At 39.7% G+C, this 25,544-nt stretch overlaps 1 protein-coding gene across 1 annotated transcript in view; it reads left to right on the top strand.

The window, feature by feature from the left end:
* Positions 1-25,544, top strand: part of LOC139754270 (uncharacterized) — a 313,522-nt gene that overhangs the window by 200,933 nt on the left and 87,045 nt on the right. The window contains exon 3 of the mRNA XM_071671642.1: positions 21,109-21,380. Within this exon, the coding sequence (XP_071527743.1) occupies positions 21,109-21,380 (272 nt within the window). The remainder of the gene's footprint in view (positions 1-21,108; positions 21,381-25,544) is intronic.

Here is a 25,544-nt window from a genome sequence, read left to right on the forward strand (position 1 = left end):
GAGAGAATGCGAAAACTGCACTTTGATAATGGTTTTGGTGACTCTTGCAAGGCCATTTTCCTGGAGAAGCCAAACACCTCTCGTGTGCTTCCCAGGACAGTTCGCGTGATTTTCTGAAGTTGATTCAGGTTCTTTATGTGATATTCACTCTGCGCTCGTGCCTTACTGCAGTTGGTCGTGCTATAACTAACTGCTGCATCTCTCAGACCTGAGGCCATGACCCTTTCAGAAGGGGCAACTACCTGGAACCTCTTACGAGTTTGAAAATTTTGTTATCCATTGTTTACTTTGCGATTCAAAAAAAAGAAAAAAAAGTTACCCTGCGTTTCCCCATAATCGATGAAAACGTGGTCGTTAATCACGAAATTTATTTAAGTTTACCGACTTTGGTTGAGGCAAAGCACCACAGCTGTGACAGGCCTAGCCAGCCGACAGCTTGTTACTCGGCTCGAGTTACCCCGGGATTGTCCATATACGGAAACATGGCCCACACTCTCAGGCCGGCAGTGAGTCCTACTTGGGTTGCTACTTCCAACTTCATAAAATTGTGATCTGATTTCAGCTGATGTGGTTTTCAGATTTCAGGGTCGTCAGAAGACCGGACCTTTGTTAACTTCCCAAGATTTCATAGAAAACTTGTTCAATGAACGAAACACATGCTATGAGACTGTTGATAATCAAAATGTAGACACGTCTGTCTGCTGTCAAGTGTCTCATGAACAACATTGATCGTTTCATCAGCTGTCACTGAAGTGCGTCGTCGTGGCCCGGTTCATCTCTGTTCCTGTATCCACGCTCACTGAAACGAACCATTCCTTATCTGTAATCCTTACCTCCACCAGTTTCTTGCAAATTTATAATTACAAAAGATTTCATTTTGTTATGTTTCAGAAATTGGAAGAGGACTTAAGAAAACAATGTCAATGGGCAAAACAAAAACTGAGAATGATCAGATATGGAACACACACACCACACACACACACACACACACACACACGTGTGTACACACAAAAGGGGGAAAAAAAAAACTTTGGCACTTCTTTATTGTCGTGCTGGACTTGAGCAATCCATCTTACATTGTGAGCCAGAATTCAAGCCTTTCATCAGATTTTCCTTTGCTCTACCAAGGAGAGTATTTACAGAAAGTATTGAAGAACTCTGAGGACAATACACGAAATATAACAATTGGTTCTTGATGAAATTAAAAGAATGACGGCCTCATGCACGTTGAGTGAGCACAATCGATGGATTTTTGTTTTTTGTTTTGTTATGGACGTTATCAGATATTAGCTAAAAAAAAAAAAAGAAAGGAAAAACACACTCTTGGTAAAGAATGGACAGTAAGCTTTGGATATTTGAGAGTATTTTACTTTTGATCTACTTTTTTTTTTTTTTTTTTGCTTCAAGTAAATCAAATTCACGTAATCAGAACATGAATAAAAGTTTCGATGCGGTCGGTCTAATGTACGGCATAGCTGATGTTGAAATTCCAGGCGTTCGTAACATTCCAGTAAAGTTGCCGTAACCATGTACTGGTGGAGGGTCACTCAGTACGACCCCTTGGATACAGTGGACTACCCATTGACCTGATCCTTGAGGGTCAGGTCAAAGGCCTGGCTATAATACCTAGAGATCCCACCGTCGTGATTTTGTCCCTGTTAGCAACTATTGATTGCTCGTCCCACATGGGATTTAAAGCTGTTCTTGGATAATTTGGTTTTGTGACGAGTTCTTAGGTTATTTTACTCGTGTAACCATAGTGATCTCTGTAACGTAATGTCCAGTAGGTTATCAGTCATCGCAGAAACTGAAATTCTCGAAGGACTCTGGAATACATGTTGAAATAGTATTCTCGATTTCTAACGTAGGTTTATATTGCTCCACTCGCTGCTCTAAGCTAGGATACGATGTCCGAAGCTAGGATATGATGTCCAAAGCTAGGATATGATGTCCAAATCTAGTATATGATGTCCAAAGCTAGGATATGATGTCCAAAGCTAGTATATGATGTCCAAAGCTAGGATATGATGGTCCATAGCGACGTTTATTCTGCTGTTGCGTGATTGCATCTCATACTGATCATGCAAGCGATGAATGATTGACAGATTTTGCATCATAGATTTTAGTTGATAAAAATTTGTATGTGTATCGGGGTTACATTGACCCCTGAAGCACGACCCTTTGTGTACGATAGCCTGGTCTCTGACCTTATTCTTAAGGGTGAGGTTAGAGGCCAGTCTATCATACCCAAGACTCGATCGAACCTTTGTATTCAAGAGGTTAAGAAAGGTGAATGACTCTATTCTGTCGATGTTCAGGCTGCCTTCATAACAGAACGTTAGACGTCTTTCATTTTCTACTCTATTAAACTGACGCGAGAAAAATAGTGTAAACATTTCTTTCAAAGATTAATGAATACTCTTTATAACCAGATTAAGCTTCAGATAAGGAACACATCCTCAGTCCAGGAAGAAATGAACATGTTTAAGCGGAGCCAACGTTCACAGGAATGCAAGATGTATCTTTTCCAGATATTCATCATATGTCATATAATCTAAGTTATATATATATATATATATATATATATATATATATATATATATATATATATTTTTTTTTTTTTTTTTTTGCCGCATCACTGTTACTACCACTGCAACACCCACCTGCCATCACTGTTACTACCACTGCAACACCCACCTACCATCACTGTTACTACCACTGCAACACCCACCTGCCATCACTGTTACTACCACTGCAACACCCATCTGCCATCACTGTTACTACCACTGCAACACCCACCTGTCATCAGTGTTACTCCCACAGCAATATTTTAAATGAATGAAAGTCTGGCATAGTGGTGGAGGGAGAGAGGTCTGGCCTGGTGGTGGAGGGAGGGAGGTCTAGCCTGGTGGTGGAGGGAGGGAGGTCTGGCCTGCAGGTGGAGGGAGGGAGGTCCCGCATTTGCGAGGTAGCGCAAGGAAACAGAAGAAAGAAATGGCCCAACCCACCCCCATACACATGTATATACACACACGTTCACACACGCAAACCTACACACCCATACATCTCAATGTACACATATATATACACACACAGACACATACATATATACCCATGCACACAATTCACACTGCCTGCCTTTATTCATTCCTATCGCCACCTCGCCACACATGGAATACCATCCCCCTCCCCCCTCATGTGTGCGAGGTAGCGCTAGGAAAGGATAACAAAGGCCCCATTCGTTCACACTCAGTCTCCAGCTGTCATGCAATAATGCCCGAAACCACAGCTCCCTTTCCACATCCAGGCCCCACACAACTTTCCATGGTTTACCCCAGACGCTTCACATGCCCTGATTCAATCCACTGACAGCACGTCAACCCCGGTATACCACATCGATCCAATTCACTCTATTCCTTGCCCGCCTTTCACCCTCCTGCATGTTCAGGCCCCGATCACTCAAAATCTTTTTCACTCCATCTTTCCACCTCCAATTTGGTCTCCCACTTCTCCTCGTTCCCTCCACCTCCGACACATATATCCTCGTGGTCAATCTTTCCTCACTTATTCTTTCCATGTGCCCAAACCATTTCAAAACACCCTCTTCTGCTCTCTCAACCACGCTCTTTTTATTTCCACACATCTCTCTTACCCTTACGTTACTTACTCGATCAAACCACCTCACACCACACATTGTCCTCAAACATCTCATTTCCAGCACATCCACCCTCCTGCGCACAACTCTATCCATAGCCCACGCCTCGCAACCATACAACATTGTTGGAACCACTATTCCTTCAAACATACCCATTTTTGCTTTCCGAGATAATATTCTCGACTTCCACACATTCTTCAATGCTCCCAGGATTTTCGCCCCCTCCCCCACCCTATGATTCACTTCCGCTTCCATGGTTCCATCCGCTGCCAGATCCACTCCCAGATATCTAAAACACTTTACTTCCTCCAATTTTTCTCCATTCAAACTTACCTCCCAATTGACTTGACCCTCAACCCTACTGTACCTAATAACCTTGCTCTTATTCACATTTACTCTTAACTTTCTTCTTTCACACACTTTACCGAACTCAGTCACCAGCTTATGCAGTTTCTCACATGAATCGGCCACCAGCGCTGTATCATCAGCGAACAACAACTGACTCACTTCCCAAGCTCTCTCATCCACAACAGACTTCATACTTGCCCCTCTTTTCAAAACTCTTGCATATATATATATATATATATATATATATATATATATATATATATATATATATATATATATATATATATATATATAAATATACATATATATATATATATATATATATATATATATATATATATATATATATATATATATATATATATATATATATATATGGACACCCAACACTTCCTTTCCATTTTATGTTAAAGTAAGGACACGATTTTTGGCTTAATTGTCTTTACATATCCATAAAATCCAACAGGTAATATGTATCAACATATATCACTGTGGTTCACGTTAGTTTCACTGTATCATTATTTTGCGAATTCAAATTTTGAATATAACGAAGTCAGCACATTTTATACGGAACATGAGACCGCAGTGCTTAGCGACTGCGGTCGAAAAATTACAGGATACCTTGGTCGCGGAAAACCAGGGAGAAACTTCATGATTAATAATTATGAATCAAATTCGCAATTACCAAACACAACCAGGAGTGGTAGGGAGTCCATCCGTGCATTAGTTGTTGAGGCAGTAATTAAGAACGCTGCAGCGTGCCGGAAAATAGGTATTTTATAGCCAAAGATGCTGATGTTTGCTGGAAAATGGTGGCTTCGTGGTCTGATTAGGAACGATATTTCACGGTGATCTCTGATATTAGTGACCCCAGGTCTAGACTGTCCTTTCAGATGATGCAATTACTTCAAACTTCAGTTGGTGGGAAGACCACTATTGATGTCATCAGGTAATGGATGAACATAATGAGGTAAATGGATGCCCGGCGCACTGCGCTACTGTCTTCCGGGACTGTCTTCCGTGTGTGACAGGTGAGTGCATTTGACGGGGAGCAACGCATTTCTCGAAAAGGGGAATTGAATCGTGTTTGATACAAATTGGTTACGATTCCACGAAAGCATTGTAGGTATTTTCCTTTTAAAATGTTTGAAGTTTATGCTTTTATCAACTACGCTAAGCGATTTTAGGTATGGATGTGTTATCCGTTAAATATCCTGATCCCGGTATTCTTACTTCGTTAGCTAGGCTAGGCTAGGTTAGGTATTGATAGTTACCGTAAATATCGTGATGCCGGTATTCCTAATTTTCCCGAAAAACGCACCAATTTTTCAGCCATTATATCGAATACCGTTCAAGTAATACTGATTATATTTGCTTTCTTTTTTTTTTTATTATATTGCTTTTTTGGATTCCGCTAAATGCCGGGAAGGCATTTGGCGGCATCCCAAAACTTATGCTTAGACAAATTCTTAGAAATTGTTAATGCTGTGTCCTGAAACAGGAAAGATCAGAAAATGTATGAAACTAATAATAGTTCAGTAAACTGTATAGTCAGAGATTTAAATTATAGTTGGGTCAATGGGAATTCAAGAGGACTCAGATAGTTGGCCACGCCTTCTTGTCGGTCCTTGAGATTTCGGACAGGAGAAATACTGAGGTTCTCTTAGGTAGGCAGTCAAGGGTTAATATGGTGTCACACAACAGGGATGAGTAGGTCGCGTGCTTTTGTAGTAAACTGTACATCTCATGAATATATGTGACGGTAGGAGTTTGGTTCGGTACCGTACAGGTTGTATTTGACTATCTTTTCCAGTGTTATACAGACTCTAGTCTAAAGAATGACTGGTATGTAGCTGAGTAAAATTCTCCAATCTCTCTTCTTAAAGACAGGCACACATTTACTCGTATAATCCCATTCCGCTTCTTCAAAATTTCAGGCGGTCTGTTAAACATGTATGCCGACATTTTCGACTCATAAACCTGATCAGGATCACGAGCCTCATATGTTTCAAGGCCTTTCAGTTGTGTTTGTCTCTGTGTAGCAGTTTCATTGATTTCCATGACCTCCGCCCATGCTTTCTCACATTAGTAATATAGCTTTAATGTCTTCTCTCCGAGAAAAACTTATTTTTTTGTCATTTAGCTCCTGTATTTTTACATTGTTCACAAGTCTTCCCTGCGAATCCCTAAGTTGAATTAGATGTCCTGACGAATCTATGGAAAAGATCTGGATGAGCCCCTTCCGCGCCTTTTTTTTTTTTTTCAATTCTTCCTTATGACTGTGTACAACGAATAGATAGGGCTTCTTCACGTCAGCAATAATGTCTTCCTGTATGAGCATGTAGAGCATCTTGTTTTCACATTGCCTCACTGCTGATGTTGACCCGAGGAGATGTAGTGGGGTCAAGAATGATTGAATATGAATATGGAGGCTTGCATGGCTGCAGGACCAAGGCGTTTTACCTGTTACATTGTTATTCCTATTTTGTGTCTGGATATGTTGAGTGATGCAACCAGTCTCGCCTGTGTTAGGTTTAGAGAGAGGTGAGTTGGAGTTTGGGTTAGTGTGTTTTTTGTGGATAATTTTTTTTTTTTCCCCTGGTGATTCTCTCTAGTGATGTCTTAGTTTAGAAGCTCAAGTGGTGTTAGGCAGGGGAGTGTTCTGTCCTCTCTCCTCTTTATTCTGTAAACTAATCAAGTTCTGATAGCATTGGAAGAGCAGTCTCATGGTGCTGGCAGAAATGGTACCACAGGTATTTTAGTTATGCTGTGATGTGGGAGTTGTTGCAGATAGCAAGGGCCCCAGACAGTGATGAATAAGTAGTTTGGCTTTCTCAAGACTTTGGTCGTAAAGTTAATGTCTTAAAACCTGAAGAGATGGTGGTGACCAAGAGGACGCAGCTTTTAAGCAAATGGACGTTCAGTTGTTTTGGAAGTCTGTGGTCAGTAAGAAGCTGTTGATGAGGATACAGCAAATGACTGAATGAAATTTCTGTGGAATGATAATATTCGTTTTTCCCGCCTCATGGAAGATGAGCGTGTGATAAAAACAAAATAGCCCAGATCATTATTTTGTCTACCATTACTGTGACCCATTATTGTGTATGGATTCCAGGTCTGGATTTTGACCTCCAAAATAAAAGTTAAGAGTTCAAAGAAACAGCGAAAATAAACAGAGTAAGACACAAAGAGATAGGACGAAATGTGGAAGTGGAAGTATATTCAAATTCCCTGATAGAAGTCGACTGAAACTGTTCGGTCATATAAGACGAATGATATAAGATAATTACCCGGCAAAATGGTACAGGCTCGATGATTGGCAGAAGCCTAGTTAGATGACATGGAGAATGATGGGCTGAAAATATGAGAGAAGCTCTTATCACAAGAAGAATACTCTAGGAATAGTTAGTTAAGTCTCTAGCAGGAGGAATACCCTAACACCTACAGACTACAGGCTTGCTGGGTGTATAATGGTGGTGACTCAGGACCCCATTCTTAATTCTCCTTAGGTTCATGGCAGATACGTATCTTGTGTGTTTATCATCATCAGAAGAAAAAAAGTTGGCAGTTTATCATTCATGGTAGGGTTACGTGTGGAGTGTCATGTCCTCACTCATCAACACACACCACCATCGTGTCTCCACCTGCCGTGGTATTGATCCTTCTCCTCAGGTCTTCCACAAGACGCACTTGCTTCCCAACACTTGTTGCCCGCACTCGCCCCCAGCGCGCGCCACCCGCTCTACGCTTCTCAACACCAGCCTAAACTGTGGCACTTCCTTTTACCTCCGCAACTCCCATAACCTTCTAGCTAACCTGAGCGTTCGAAATTTATGGCGGTTACTCAGGTGACGTTGTGTCAATGTAGTGCTGGTAAGTTTCTTGTTCCTTCAAACGTATTTATTACTGTTTTCATTATATTAGTTTCCAAGTGTTGCCCTCCTTTGTATTATATATATATATATATATATATATATATATATATATATATATATATATATATATATATATATATATATATATATATATGTATGTATATATTCATATTCTTTCTTTCTTTCGTACTATTCGCCATTTCCCGCGTTAGCGAGGTAGCGTTAAGAACAGAGGACTGGGCCTTTGAGGGAATATCCTCACCTGGCCCCCTTCTCTGTTCCTTCTTTTGGAAAATTGAAAATATATATATATATATATATATATATATATATATATATATATATATATATATATATATATATATATATTATACAGCGGATTTGGATGGTATTACAGTGGAATTTATTAAAAAATGGGGGTGTTGTTGACTGGTTGGTAAGGATATTTAATGTATGTATGACTCATGGTGAGGTGCCTGAGGACTGGAGGAATGCATGCATAGTGCCATTGTACAAAGGTAAAGGGGATAAAGATGAGTGCTGAAATTACAGAAGTATAAGTTTGTTAAGTATTCCTGGTAAATTATATGGGAGGGTTTTGATTGAGAGGGTGAAGGCATGTACAGAGCATCAGATTAGGGAAGAGCAGTGTTGTTTCAGAAGTGGTAGAGGATGTATGGATCAGGTGTTTGCTTTGAAGAATGTATGTGAGAAATGCTCAGAAAAGCAAATGGATTTGTATGTAGCATTTATGGATCTGGAGAAGGCATATGATAGAGTTGAAGAGATGCTCTGTGGAGGGTATTAAGAATATATGGTGTGGGAGACAAGTTGCTAGAAGCAGTGAAAAGTTTTTATAGAGGATGTAAGGCATGTGTACGTGTAGGAAGAGAGGAAAGTGATTGGTTCTCAGTGAATGTCGGTTTGAGGAAGGGGTGCGTGATGTTTCCATGGTTGTTTAATTTGTTTATGGATGGGGTTATTAGGGAGGTGAATGCAAGAGTTTTGGAAAGAGGAGCAAGTATGCAGTCTTGTGGATGAGAGGGCTTGGGAAGTGAGTCAGTTGTTGTTCGCTGATGATACAGCGCTGGTGGCTGATTCGGGTGAGAAACTGTAGAAGCTGGTGACTGAGTTTGGTAAAGTGTGTGAAAGAAGAAATCCGAGAGTAAATGTGAATAAGAGCAATGTTATTAGGTACAGTAGGGTTGAGGGACAAGTCAATTGGGAGGTAAGTTTGAATGGAGAAAAACTGGTGGAAGTGAAGTGTTTTAGATATCTAGGAGTGGATCTGGCAGCGGATGGAACCATGGAAGCGGAAGTGGATCATAGGATGAGGGAGGGGAGCTAGGAGTGGATCTGGCAGCGGATGGAACCATGGAAGCGGAAGTGGATCATAGGATGGGGGAGGGGGCGAAAATCCTGGGAGCCTTGAAGAATGTGTGGAAGTCGAGAACATTATCTCGGAAAGCAAAAATGGGTATGTTTGAAGGAATAGTGGTTCCAACAATGTTGTATGGTTGCGAGGCGTGGGCTATGGATAGAGTTGTGCGCAGGAGGATGGATGTGCTGGAAATGAGATGTTTGAGGACAATGTGTGGTGTGAGGTGGTTTGATCGAGTAAGTAATGTAAGGGTAAGAGAGATGTGTGGAAATAAAAAGAGCGTGGTTGAGAGAGCAGAAGAGGGTGTTTTGAAATGGTTTGGGCCCATGGAGAGAATGAGCGAGGATAGATTGACCAAGAGGACATATGCGTCGGAGGTGGAGGGAACGAGGAGAAGTGGGAGACCAAATTGGAGGTGGAAAGATGGAGTGAAAAAGATTTTGAGTGATCGGGGCCTGAACATGCAGGAGGGTGAAAGGCGTGCAAGGAATAGAGTGAATTGGATCGATGTGGTATACCGGGGTCGACGTGCTGTCAATGGATTGAATCGGGGCATGTGAAGCGTCTGAGGTAAACCATGGAAAGTTGTGTGGGGCCTGGATGTGGAAAGGGAGCTGTGGTTTCGGGCATTATTGCATGACAGCTAGAGACTGAGTGTGAACGAATGGGGCCTTTGTTGTATTTTCTTAGCGCTACCTCGCACACATGAGGGGAGAGGGGGATGTTATTCCATGTGTGGCGATGGGAATGAATAAAAGCAGACAGTGTGAATTGTGTGCATGTGTATATATGTGTCTGTGTGTGTATATATATATGTGTGTACATTGAGATGTATGGGTATGTATATTTGCGTGTGTGGACGTGTATGTATATACATGTGTATGGGGGTGGGTTAGGCCATTTCTTTCGTCTGTTTCCTTGCGCGACCTCGCAAACGCGGGAGACAGCGACAAAGCAAAATGAATAAATATATATATATATATATATATATGTGTGTGGAAGAAGAAAGTTAAGAGTAAATGTGAATAAGAGCAAGGTTATTAGGTACAGTAGGGTTGAGGGTCAAGTCAATTGGGAGGTGAGTTTGAATGGAGAAAAACTGGAGGAAGTGAAGTGTTTTAGATATCTGGGAGTGGATCTGGCAGCGGATGGAACCATGGAAGCGGAAGTGGATCATAGGGTGGGGGAGGGGGCGAAAATTCTGGGGGCCTTGAAGAATGTGTGGAAGTCGAGAACATTATCTCGGAAAGCAAAAATGGGTATGTTTGAAGGAATAGTGGTTCCAACAATGTTGTATGGTTGCGAGGCGTGGTCTATGGATAGAGTTGTGCGCAGGAGGATGGATGTGCTGGAAATGAGATGTTTGAGGACAATGTGTGGTGTGAGGTGGTTTGATCGAGTGAGTAACGTAAGGGTAAGAGAGATGTGTGGAAATAAAAAGAGCGTGGTTGAGAGAGCAGAAGAGGGTGTTTTGAAGTGGTTTGGGCACATGGAGAGGATGAGTGAGGAAAGATTGACCAAGAGGATATATGTGTCGGAGGTGGAGGGAGCAAGGAGAAGAGGGAGACCAAATTGGAGGTGGAAAGATGGAGTGAAAAAGATTTTGTGTGATCGGGGCCTGAACATGCAGGAGGGTGAAAGGAGGGCAAGGAATAGAGTGAATTAGAGCGATGTGGTATACCGGGGTTGACGTGCTGTCAGTGGATTGAATCAAGGCATGTGAAGCGTCTGGGGTAAACCATGGAAAACTGTGTAGGTATGTATATTTGCGTGTGTGGACGTATGTATATACATGTGTATGGGGGGGGGGGGTGGGCCATTTCTTTCGTCTGTTTCCTTGCGCTACCTCGCAAACGCGGGAGACAGCGACAAAGTATAATATATATATATATATATATATATATATATATATATATATATATATATATAAGACGAGGGAACAAATGGGAACTTCAGTGAAGGGGGCTAATGGGGAGGTGATAACAAGTAGTGGTGATGTGAGAAGGAGATGAAGTGAGTCAGTGTTCCTATGCACTGCTTGCTTGGTGTTAGATCGCCAGAGATTATTACACCCAAATCTTTTTCCTCGTTCACCTTTTGCATTTCAACAGAATTCAAACTGTACTTTGCCATTTCGTTTTTGCCACCGATATGTAAAACTTAGCACTTATTGATACTAAAATTCATTTGCCATGAGCTCAGTCCATTAGTTTGTCTATGTCAGTTTGAAGCTGTAGATGTTCAAGTTCATCTGTAGATTTATTTCCCAGCTTTGTATCAGCACTGAATTTTTATATTTTGCAATGCAGCCCATTATCAATGTGTTTGATATGTATTTGAAAAAGAGAACCACTCCCAAGACTGATCCTTGTAGCACTCCACTTATTACGTCTAACCATTCTGAGGTTTGACCATTAATCACAACTCACTGTTTACGGTCAGTCAAACAAATTTCTATCCACCGAAGTACAACCCCATCAATATCTTGTGACTAAGATTTTCTTAGTAACTTTTGATACGGATCCTTTTCAACTGCTTTATGAAAATGTAGATAGATGACATCAACTACTTATTCATACAAGTTGATTATATCAGAAATAAAGCAGATTTGTCAGACAAGCGATTTCGTTAAAAACTATGCTGAGAATTGTTTATTAAGTGATGGTCCTCTAAATGGTTTACAAGTCCACTTTGAATGATGGTTTCGATAAGTTTTCCAACCACAGACGTTAAGCTGATTGGACAATAATTTCCGGGCAGTGACGTTACCATTTTTTTTTTTTTTTTTTTTTTTTTAATACCAGTATTACGTTGGCAAATTTTCATTCATTTGGAACTTTTCCTGCAGCAAGTGACTTATTGAAAAGGACAGTCAGAGGCTTATCTTATCTCATTTTTTGCCTCCTTCATCGTCCCCGCATAAAACTTATCAAGGCTTGCTGTGTATGTCTTCAGGTTTTACGTTAGTTTATTGGTGAAAGTTCTCCAGTAAAATGGATTCGGGACATGGTTTGTATCTTCGATCATAAATACAGGAGCTAAAAATCATATAAGATTTTTATCATGGCTTTGTTGTCTTGAAGGAAATAATCGATTTGCGCAGTTAATGGACCAGTTGGCTGGGTAATGGTTCTCTTGCTTCAATCATAACTATAAAACTCCTTGGGGTTTATTTTGCTGTTTTCACAAATTTACATAACTTACTCAATCGTGTTGCTTATTTGTCTCTTTAAGTTTCTATTGGGCTACTTTTTTAGACAACAGACTCTTTTTTATTTGATCATTCCACCACCCTGGCTTCGTTTTAGAAATAGTATTGCTGCTACACAGTGGCACATAGGTTCCCTCTACTGCTTTGAAGGTTTTACTGAAGCTTTTCCATGTTATGTTCATGTAGTTTTCACGTACCATTTCATCTCAAGTTTGCTTGCCAAGAGCAATACGAAGATCGTTCAAATTTCCATGTTTGATTTTTTTTTCGCGACTGTCATGTTAACCAGCGTTACGTGTGGTTACATAGAATTACATAGATACACAGACACAAGGTCCAAGCTAGGTGGTCGGGCCTTAACTCAAAGAAGAAAAAAAGAAAGAAATTGCTCCCTTGTAATCAGTAGAAGAAAAGGATAGCAAAGTAAAGGCTCTCTCCCCACCCTCCACTCCCTCCGGCTCACGCCGAGAGGGAAACATTTAAAAAGAAATACCTTACAGGAAAGTCATAAGGTAGAATGAATGAACATGCCATACATCCCATCACGAACGCCATGCATCCCTTCACTTTTTGTTATAAAGACAATACTAAGGATGAAACAGCTCCAGCCTCTCGACTTACCATGCCTATATTATTTCTGTTGTTGAAAGAATGATACACTAATTCTTGATTACTCTCTCAAAACAGGTGAGATGGGATAATCAGCGTTAGAATGATACTATACCATGGCCAGGGAGAGATAAGTAGTTAGGAAGGTAGCATGATATACCGCTGTGTCATGATGACTGATTAAACTGAATTATCCAATACCAGAGAGTGACAAGAGATGATCAAACCTAATTTTGAAGATGTTAAGGGTGTTGCTCTGAACAACATTTTCTAGGAGCTTATTCCATACATCAATAATGTCGTTGGTAAAACTGTATTTTGAACAGTCCAGATTAATTCTGTGACCTCTAAGTTTTAATCCATTTCCTCTCGTCGGTAATGCTGGCGCTACTGTAAAGAAATGTTCAATATCAACGTTGTTGAATCCTTTAAGTATTTTGAAACATTGTTTTAATTTACCCTGGAGGCGCCTGTAGATCAGGAAGAACAAGTTAGATTCTCGCAGTCTTTCCACTTATGGTTTGTTACGCAAGGAGGGAATCATTGTAGTTGCTTTTCGCTGCACTGCTTCCAAATTAAGAACGTCCTTACTTAAGTGGGGTAACCCAAAACTGCACTGCATATTCAAGGTTTGGTCTAACTAGACTTAGGTACAGTGGTTATATCTTATCCTTTTTTTTTTTTTTTCGTAAAGTTTCTGTTTATATATCCTAACATCCTATTTGTTTACTTGGTAGCTTCATTGGAGTGCTGGTAGAATTTGAAGTTACTGGAGACAGGTGTCCTTTATCTTGTGGCCCATCAAGTCATAAAAAGAAATCAAATTTATTGGTTAGGTTTCCTACCTGTGACAGCTGACATTAATTAACATCAAATGACATTTGCCATTCATTAGACTTTTCAACCATTTTATCTAGATCCCTTTAGAATCTTTACCTATCTTCAGTTATATGGCACTGTCGATCTTTGTGTCATCTGCAAGTGTAAATACTAGGTTATTTAGTCGTACGTCAATATCGTTAATATGAATTATGAAAAGTATGGGCCCAAGTACGGATCCTGGGGGACTCCACTTGTAACGGGTGACCACGGTGATGATTCACCATTCATTACGACTATCTGCTTCCTATCACGTAACCAGTCTTCTGTCCAATATCCTATGCAGCCAGTATTCTCCACGCCCGCAATTTGTCAATCAATTTAACGTGGGGAACCTTTTCGAATGCTTTCTGGAATTACAGAAATATTAGATCTATTGTTTTTGTGTTGAATAGTGTAGGTCAAATTCAAGGAAGTTTGTACGTGAGGCAAGATCTGCGTCTTTTAAAAACCATGTATATTATTAACTAAGCTGTGTTGTTCCAGATAGGCTACGATTTTATCTTTAATGATAAACTCCAGAAGTTTATATATAATTGATGTGAGGCTAATAGGACGGTAATTACCTGGCAGTTCTCGGCTTCCCTTTTTGTATATATGAGTGACGTCTACCAGTCTCCAGTCCTGTGGGACTATTCCTTCCTGGGGCGATTTATTGAAAATCTGTGTTAACGGTTCAGCAATTTCGTGCTTGACGTTTCTGATAACTCGTGAATAGAAACAATCAGGACCTGGACTTTTATTAGTCTTCACCTCATCTGTTCGTATCAGTGCTTCTTTAACGTGTGAGTGCTGTTTAATCACTGTCTCAAAATTCGTGTCTTTGCGTAAAAACAGAGCTGAAAACTTTTTCAGGATTGTTGCTATGCTTTTATCGGTCCACTCTGGGTGCCCCTTCTTGTTTACTAGGGGTCTTGTTCCACTCATATATTTATCATTGTTATATATAAAATCTTTTAGGATCTCTCTTACTGTCTTTTACAGTACTCACTTCATATTCTCTTTTGGCGGTTTTGATAAGAACTTTCACTTGTCTTCTGATTGCGTCATATTGCTTTGCAGTATTTGGGTCATTGTCCGATTCCTTAAGCTTATAGAAGATATTTCTGCGCCGTACATCTCTTGTAATATCTTGGGAGTACCATTCAGGCTTGTTGATTTTATTATTTCTATTGTGCATGGGAATGAATGTGACTTGATGGTGCATAAACTGACGTTTGAAATAGGTCCATAATTCCTCTGGGCATGAACCAACAAGTGTGAAACTCTCATGCGTCGCGCTTATAATGTTAGGGATAATAGTACTGGTTTTAGGGGAGACTCTTCTGGTATTTACGTCGAAGCTAACCATGTTATGGTTACAAGTGCCTAGATGTTCTCCAACACGGGTATTAGTTTCGTAAGAACTCTTGGGATGCAAGAACCAAATCAAGATTAGTTTCCCTCGTCTGCTCAGTGACAGTTTGGTGGAGCAAATGTCTTCGACAAAGTTTAGCAGATTCACCTGAGATGGTTTGCCAGTTGATTTCTGGAAGATTGAAATCTCCTAAGTATGATCGCGTCTGTATCCTGTATCGCTCGTTGTGAACTATCGTACATGACAGGGTCAATATCTGCTTGCTGATTAGGTCGTCTGTAGACGACGTTTATGTAAAGTGTGGAAGATTCTGTACCAATCTGAACACACCCGGTGATCGAATCATACCACCATTCTCCTACAGAAATCACTCGAAGAAATTAAATGGACTTTACATGAATGTAAGATCCATCGGAAACAAAATAGCCGAATTGAATTGTTTGGTTATCAGTGAACACGTTGATATCATTGGTTTGACAGAAACATTTCTGAACACAAAAAACAACGATATGATTAGCGAGTACAATCTACCAGACAACAAATTATTTGTAAGGGACAGACACGGTAGAGGAGGAGGAACCACACTATGTAAAATCTTACCCAAACCCCATCGAAGTTTAGACTACAACATCTGCTGCTGTTGAGTACGTGTGTGTGTTGGTGAAAGAGTTCACTGGTAAAGGTTTCTAATTTGTATGTCTCCTTCACATTCAAATTCATTCCAGGGACATTTTCTTGTGTAAAGATGGTAGGTCCCATGAGGCGCAATCCAAGTATCAAGCTGGCGAGAGAGAGAGAGAGAGAGAGAGAGAGAGAGAGAGAGAGAGAGAGAGAGAGAGAGAGAGAGGAGGTCAGGTCGACATGTTGACCTGTAGGTGGCAAGAGTGTATGTGCATTCATAGGAATAAGTGTGAACTGTCATATGTGCACACATAGGTCCTTGACGTGTTAGTGGTTGCTTACCCCCATCTTTTGTTATTATAATCTAATTTGTTTGTTTGTTGTATAACGTTGATTTGTTCAGATGTTATTTGGGGAGCTTACCAGGTCCTTGTGGTTGTGGTTGCTTATCCCATCTTTTACATACATTTCGGTGTCGGGTCACTTGATTTTGTTATTTCCCTGCTACTTGGGAACCAGTAATGGCTTTTTTATAGATTATCTTCTCTTTCTACTATCCATTTTCGATATGTTTCTGTATTTTGTTCTTCGTGAGGTAATATATTTATTGATAGTAAATTTCCTCTTTGATGTAGTTCTTCACTTCTGATTATTTCTGGATATCTCATGTTAAATATAAATTTCTGAGCTTCATTTTTACTCTTTGTGATTTCCTCATATTTGTTAAGTTTATTGTATGTAAAGGTTCTATTACTGATCTTATCAGTGTTGTGTATAGTTTTTATATCTTTTATTTTTGAGTTGATATTTCTAAACCTCTGTAATTTAGCTAGTATCCCTTTTGTTCTTCCTATTTTTTTTTTTCTGTTATGAAGTTGGTTATGCCTCTGCCTTGAATTTTTAATCCCAGTAATGTAGTACCCACTCTACTACATGGATACATGTCTTCTTGGACTATTACTGGGTCATTTTGGAATTCTGCAATTGGTGTTATTTTGAATTTGTTAAATTTTTTGATTTTCCATTTGTATTCAAATTCACTGATATTTTCTGTTGCATTAGCTGTAATTTTTGCCATTATTGCTTTTGATTTTCGTGGATATGGTATTGTGTTATATCATCAGCGTACATAATGTACTCACTAGACTGTGTGGGTAGAGGTATATCTGATGTATATAAAGTTGGTGAGAGGCGTCCGCCTTGTGGGACTCGATTTTGTAGTTGTATAGGGTTTCCTATATAATTATTTATTTGTAGGTATACTTCTCTATCTTCCAGGTAGTCACAGAGTAGGTGTTCGTATGGTTTTTGGAGGTCCTAGTTGTAGTATTTTGTATTTTGAGTCATCTGTGCCATACTTTTATCAAATGCTTTGGAGACATATTTAGATACCATGTTTACTTGATTGTTTTTATCTTTTTCTATGGCTATTATCTCTATAACAGTCTGAGTTCCTCTTGTTTTTCTAAATCCATGCTCTCTTGAATTTAGTGAATTTTCGTCTTTTATGTGTATTAACCGTCGATTGCTTATTATTTTTATCTAGTGATTTTCCGGGTATTTCTAATAAGATGGGTACGTAATTTATGATAGTTTTTTTGGGTATTTTTCCTTCTTTTGGTATGAAGATTATTACTTTAGCTTTCTTTAATGTGTATGAAAAATATCCTGATAGTAAGCAAGCATTGTATATTTCTGTTAATGTTCTGATAGCATTTTTGGGAAGGTTGAATTGCATGTTTCTCGTTATTCCACTGAATCCTGGTGCTGTTTCTTTAAATCTACGTAACCATTAGTAGGTCACCTTGTTATTTTTCATAGTTCTTGTATTGAATTCATGTTTATTATTTCCTTAGGTATTGTGCAGTCTAGTCGGGTAAACGTTTAACCATTCTCTAATTTCGTTCTCATGAACATTGAAACTCTTGTTTTCCTCTTCCGATATTTTGAAGATTTTTGACCATTCTCTGCGAAATGCTATTTCTCTTCATCTTCATAAAGTTTTGTCCCGTTGTGGCCTTTGATATATTGTACGTTAATATTGTCTATTCCCTTCATGTTGTGTATGGCTTTCCAAAAGTTATTTTTGGGGGGTCTTGTTCAGTATCTATGTTATTTATTAGTTTATTCCATTTTTCTTTATTTATATATGTGTTCTTTCATTTCTTGCTGTGAGTGCCTTATATTATGCATTAAGATGGCATTTGCTCCTGGATGTTATATGTATTGTTTGATTTGTTCATTTTGTGATTGAATATTTCTTAATTTTTCGTTCACTTTATTGTGTGGTAAAGTTCTGTCGCTGGTAATAGGTATTGTATTATTTATTGCTGTTTTATAGCTTTGTGAAGTTTATCTATTTCTCTATCTTATTTTTTTTCAAGGTTTGGAATTTCATTATTTTAAGTTCTTTGTATGCTACCCAATTAGCTTTACTCATGTTTTTGTTGGAAGTTAGAGTGGTCCTGTTGATACTTTATATATCATTGAGATATGATCACTGGTTGTAAGAGGTACTGGTTGCCTACTGTAGTTTAAGAATGTATTTTTTCTTTCAAAATATAAAGTGTGGTTATGTCCATGATTGATGACACATGAATGTTTCAAAGTTTGGTCCAGTTAGTTTACCTGTACCCATCATAGTGCTTAAAGCTTCCTCGATGTTATTATTGGTATTATTTCCATATATTTGATGTTTTGCACTAAAGTCTCTTATTGTGTATGCTGGGTAATTTGAGTTTACTATTTTCAATAGGTCTCGTGTCGGTAGAAAAAAAAGTCTTCTGAAAGGAAGATGAATTGTTGATATCATTATATCACTGGCTCTTGTGTTTATGTGAACTCCAAGTTATTTCATGTTCAAAATCATTTATGATTTGTATTTAATGTTTTTCTTTATTGTAGTAGCTACTCCATAATTTGTTTTTCTTCTGATTTGTTTCTTTGGTATACGTTGTAATAGAAAATCTTAATTTTATCTAATGAAGTATTACTGTGACTATTTATCAAAATCATATCCGGATCTGTGTTTAAATATGTATTACATAAGTTGTTTTTGTTGTCCAACAATCTCTTAACGCTATATTGTACTATTGATATTGCTTTCTGAATTGACACTCATTATTTTTTTCCTGTTCTTTCTTTGTTGTTTTTGTGTTCTCGTAGACCATTTTTGATTTTCCTATAGTATGTTTCATCTACTCTTTTGAAATCACTTCTCTGTATTTCTATTGTTCGGTTTCCCATCATTGTTATTATGTAGTTTTCTGCGTACAGACTATTTTTGTACGTTCATTTGTATTGCCCTTGTTTGATACCAGTTAGCAATTCTTCGGTATGTGGCTCCTATTACCTTTGAGAAGGCTTCCTAGGATTTTATACAGGGTTTCACGTATATATATATATATATATATATATATATATATATATATATATATATATATATATATATATATATATATATATATATGTATTCATTTAGTTATTCATTCATCCATTAATTATACTTGACCGCCGTTTCCCGCGCCCATATACATATCAGTAGATACATATATACATAGATGTAAATACACATACACAGACATATGGATGTGTGCACATGAATATATTCATACTTTATCCATTCTGGCGCTACCCCGCCACACAGAAAACAGCATCTCTATCCCCAGCTTCAGCGAGGTAGCGCCAGGAAAACACAAAAAGGCCATATTCGTTCACTCTGAGTCTCAAACTGTTGTATAATGCCACCCCGCCCCACAGGAAATAACACATATGCATAGATGGAAAGGAAAAAAAAGATAATCTACATTCTTTTCTTCTCCCCTCACCCGATTGCCGTCACCTACGTCAGCGAGGTAGCGCCTGGAAACAGGTGAAGAAAGGCCTGTATCAGTGAGAGTATTTTGTATGGAAAGAACTTTGTATTCCAAAGGAGCCCACATTTCTCTGCTACTGGAAGCAGCATAACCTCAGGCTGCTGGAACCTTTAGAAAGATGCAATGGATTAATTATGATAATGTAATAGGGTAGAGTCGAATGATATTTCAATATGGCAGGTATGTGGTATTTCAGAAAATAAAGCGTGTCTCCGTGGTCGGTAGCTTTACTCTTATGGTGAGAAGTAAAATGATTGCATACACATGGTATTTCATTCCCGAACTTTCAGGAATTACTGCTGTACTTTAAACAGATTTATGACTTAAGTTGCTAGGAAAGAGTGTATCGTATGCATAAACAAGAAAGTTGACTAGGATAACAGCTGGAGGTATAAACTTACGATGTTGGCTGTTTTGTGGGAATCTTTAAGGCTGGCTTCCATGGTGGGAGAGATCTAGTGAAGACAAGCAACGAGGGGAATTTAGAGGATTATGTATCTGTTCAGTGACCTTTCTCTCGTAAGCATATTCATTGTGAGTCCCAGCTGTCTTCGGTGGTGTAACATGAACATATAGCATGATGAGAAATCTGCATTATGTAATCGAAAATTTGAATGGTGGTGGATCAGTCAGTCCCAGCACCGGTTTAGCAGCATCTAGGAGGCGGTGGCTATCGAGTCGATATTCACCGAATTCTAACAAGGTACACCAAGAAGTTATCAATCACCTTTATCCAAAGTGTGTTTGGCCGTGAGAGTGAAATGTTCGTGGATATATCAACATCTTAAGTGTGCTACTGTGGGAATAGTATTAGTTTGTTTAATAAACGCAGGAAATCGTATCATTATTAGTAAACCCACGCAGGAATTTGGCAGATTTAATGTAAATCTCTCTAATAGTGAAGACTCAGGTGAGCCCAGAGATTCTCTGCTACAAGCGGCGAGTCCTTCTTAACCTCGTTTCGATAGTAATATGTATTGATATAGTTTGATCAGACTCTGTCTGCATGAGATTACACCGTGGACTAAAAGTCACCCTTGGCGTGGTTGTATCATGAGGGGCACAGTCTCGTCAGAGAGCTTTTCATTTCAAAGGAGTCCATTTTTCCTTGCTTCTGAAGTAGTGCTCCCTTTGGGGAAAGTCCTGGGTAACAAGAGGACTTTCCTTGAGGGAGTTCTTGGGGTAGTTTTGTATAGATTAATATACTGATTTAAAAATCTATCATTACAAAATCCACAACATTAAGCATATTACTTTGTAAGAGGCTCCTTCCCTGATGCTTTGTGTCAACTTCCAGAGGAGGTGGTGTCGGGTGCTACATCCCAGGTCGGAGTGGGTGCGCCATGCTCCCGCCCAGGTACCCAGGAATCCGCTGGCCACCGCCTCCTGTGGCTGCATGAGGACTCACGCGATGGAAGAGGTAACCGTTCTGATGGAGGAGGAAGCGGGAGCAGCGGAAGGAGGTCGCCAGACCTGCTGCGGCTTGGCAACAACAATAGCCATGCGACCAATGTCAAGATGGCACACACCTTTGATGACCCATTGGATACCTACCGCTCAGGTCCTGAGGTAAGGAAGGCCTCACCTACGCCTGCAACCCACCAGACACACACACACACACACACACACACACACTCACTTGCCTGGTCCAGGAGTTTCATCAATCTTTTATAAGACTCCTGCAGTGCTCAGGAAGCTGGTCACATCCACCGGTCAGTACCATAGAACAAAGTTTTGTGTTGTGTGCGTCCGTATGCAGAAAGTGCAAGGCAGTTGAAGAGTGAGTGCTTTATGTCTATGGTAGTTGCATTGTGGGCATGAAGGGTCTTGTTGAAAAGGTGTTTTATAGAGTTGTATTGATGGGTCCAAAGTGTAAGTGAGGGAGGTTGACTTGTTTGTCAGGGAAGTGCACTTTTGGTGGGGTGAGGGAGAAGGAATTCTGGCTCCATATTTCATGTGTGCATCTCTACGGAAGTTTTCAATCACTTTTATCCCCATAGACCCATTAAGACAGAACTCTGATATAACAGCTTTTGTTAACAGAGAGCTTTGGGCTAAACACAGATTCCCTTACCATCTGGCAAACATCAACTGACAGCTGACACCTGCTTGATATATATATATATACTTCTCTCTCCATCCATCGCTGGTTAAACACAGTGGTATAAAAGTTACAGAAGTATATATACATCAACAGAAATAAACATGTGCTCTTTGAACATAAATATGACAAACTTACTCCTAATACATTGATCTCCCTCTGCTTATTTTACCTGGCAAGTCTTAGGCAAATATACTGGCCTCAATTTATAACATAATTCTTTGAAATCACCAAGATGTTTACAGATATCATGATACATTTACCAAACAAGCATTGTACAACATCCTACCAAAACCTATTCAGAGGGAGAGATGAAACATTCCAATACCTTTTCTACTTTTGTATACAAGTATCTATTTATTTATACTTATCTCTGTTTCCTGCATCGTTGAGGTAGCGCCAGGAAACAGATGAAGAATGGCCCATCCACTCACATACACATATATGCACATAAATGCCCCTACATGGACATATCCTTTTTTTTCGTACTATTTAAATCACCAAGATGTGTACAGATATCATGATACATTTATCCAACAAGCATTGTACAACATCCTGCCAAAACCTATTCAGAGGGAGAGATTAAACATTTCAATACTTTTTCTACTTTTGTATACAAGTATCTATTTATTATATATATATATATATATATATATATATATATATATATATATATATATATATATATATATATATATATATATAAACTTTTCACTGCTTCTAACAACTTGCCTCCCACACCATATATTCTTAGTACCTTCCACAGAGCATCTCTATCAACTCTATCATATGCCTTCTCCAGATCCATAAATGCTACATACAAATCCATTTGCTTTTCTAAGTATTTCTCACTTACATTCTTCAAGCAAACACCTGATCCACACATCCTCTACCACTTCTGAAACCACACTGCTCTTCCCCAATCTGATGCTCTGTACATGCCTTCACCCTCTCAATCAATACCCTCCCATATAATTTACCAGGAATACTCAACAAACTTATACCTCTGTAATTTGAGCACTCACTCTTATCCCCTTTGCCTTTGTACAATGGCACTATGCATGCATTCCGCCAATCCTCAGGCACCTCACGATGAATCATACATACATTAAATAACCTTACCAACCAGTCAACAATACAGTCACCCCCTTTTTTAATAGATTCCACTGCAATACCATCCAAACCTGCTGCCTTGCCGTCTTTCATCTTCTGCAAAGCTTTTCCTACCTCTTCTCTGTTTACCAAATCATTTTCCCTAACCCTCTCACTTTGCATACCACCTCGACCAAAACACCCTATATCTGCCACTCTATCATCAAACACATTCAACAAACCTTCAAAATACTCACTCCATCTCCTTTCTCACGTCACCACTACTTGTTATCACCTCCCCATTAGCGCCCTTCACTGAAGTTCCCATTTGCTCCCTTGACTTACGCACTTTATTTACCTCCTTCCAGAACATCTTTTTATTCTCCCTAAAATTTAATGATACTCTCTCACCCCAACTCTCATTTGCCCTCTTTTTCACCTCTTGCACCTTTCTCTTGACCTCCTGTCTCTTTCTTTTATACATCTCCCACTCAGTTGCATTTTTTCCCTGCAAAAATTGTCCAAATGCCTCTCTTCTCTTTCCCTAATAATCTTACTTCTTCATCCCACCACTCACTACCCTTTCTAATCAACCCACCTCCCACGCTTCTCATGCCACAAGCATCTTTTGCGCACTCCATCACTGATTCCCTGAATACATCCCATTCCTCCCCCACTCCCCTTACTTCCATTGTTCTCACCTTTTTCCATTCTGTACTCAGTCTCTCCTGGTACTTCCTCGCACAAGTCTCCTTCCCAAGCTCACTTACTCTCACCACCCTCTTCACCCCAACATTCACTCTTCTTTTCTGAAAACCCATACAAATCTTCACCTTAGCCTCCACAAGATAATGATCAGATATCCCTCCAGTTGCACCTCTCAGCACATTAACATCCAAAAGTCTCTCTTTCGCACGCCTGTCAATTAACACGTGATCCAACAACGCTCTCTGGCCATCTCTCCTACTTACATACGTATACTTATGGATATCTCGCTTTTTAAACCAGGTATTCCCAATCACCAGTCCTTTTTCAGCACATAAATCTACAAGCTCTTCACCATTTCCATTTACAACACTGAACACCCCATGTATACCAATTATTCCCTCAACTGCCACATTACTCACCTTTGCATTCAAATCACCCATCACTATAACCCGGTCTTGTGCATCAAAATCACTAACACACTCATTCAGCTGCTCCCAAAACACTTGCCTCTCATGATCTTTCTTCTCATGCCCAGGTGCATATGCACCAATAATCACCCATCTCTCTCCATCAACTTTCAGTTTTACCCATATTAATCGAGAATTTACTTTCTTACATTCTATCACATACTCCCACAACTCCTGTTTCAGGAGTACTGCTACTCCTTCCCTTGCTCTTGTCCTCTCACTAACCCCTGACTGTACTCCCAAGACATTCCCAAACCACTCTTCCCCTTTACCCTTGAGCTTTGTTTCACTCAGAGCCAAAACATCCAGGTTCCTTTCCTCAAACATACTACCTATCTCTCCTTTTTTCACATCTTGGTTACATCCACACACAGACACCCCAATCTGAGTCTACGAGGAGGATGAGCACTCCCCGCATGACTCCTTCTGTTTCCCATTTTTAGGAAGTTAAAATAGAAGGAGGGGAGGATTTCTGGCCCCCCGCTCCCATTCCCCTCTAGTCGCCTTCTACGACACGTGAGGAATGCATGGGAAGTATTCTTTCACCCCTATCCCCAGGGATGATTTTTTTTTTTTTTTTTTTTTTTTTTTTTTTTTTTTTTTGCTGCTGTCTCCCGCGTTTGCGAGGTAGCGCAAGGAAACAGACGAAAGAAATGGCCCAACCCACCCTCATACACATATATATACATATGTCCACACACGCAAATATACATACCTACACAGCTTTCCATGGTTTACCCCAGACGCTTCACATGCCCTGATTCAATCCACTGACAGCACGTCAACCCCGGTATACCACATCGCTCCAATTCACTCTATTCCTTGCCCTCCTTTCACCCTCCTGCATGTTCAGGCCCCGATCACACAAAATCTTTTTCACTCCATCTTTCCACCTCCAATTTGGTCTCCCACTTCTCCTCGTTCCCTCCACCTCCGACACATATATCCTCTTGGTCAATCTTTCCTCACTCATTCTCTCCATGTGCCCAAACCATTTCAAAACACCCTCTTCTGCTCTCTCAACCACGCTCTTTTTATTTCCACACATCTCTCTTACCCTTACGTTACTTACTCGATCAAACCACCTCACACCACACATTGTCCTCAAACATCTCATTTCCAGCACATCCATCCTCCTGCGCACAACTCTATCCATAGCCCACGCCTCGCAACCATAAAACATTGTTGGAACCACTATTCCTTCAAACATACCCATTTTTGCTTTCCGAGATAATGTTCTCGACTTCCACACATTCTTCAAGGCTCCCAGGATTTTCACCCCCTCCCCCACCCTATGATCCACTTCCACTTCCATGGTTCCATCTGCTGCCAGATCCACTCCCAGATATCTAAAACACTTCACTT

Source organism: Panulirus ornatus, chromosome 16 (genome assembly GCF_036320965.1).
Source record: "Panulirus ornatus isolate Po-2019 chromosome 16, ASM3632096v1, whole genome shotgun sequence".
In the NCBI taxonomy this organism is placed as follows: Eukaryota; Metazoa; Arthropoda; class Malacostraca; order Decapoda; family Palinuridae; genus Panulirus; species Panulirus ornatus.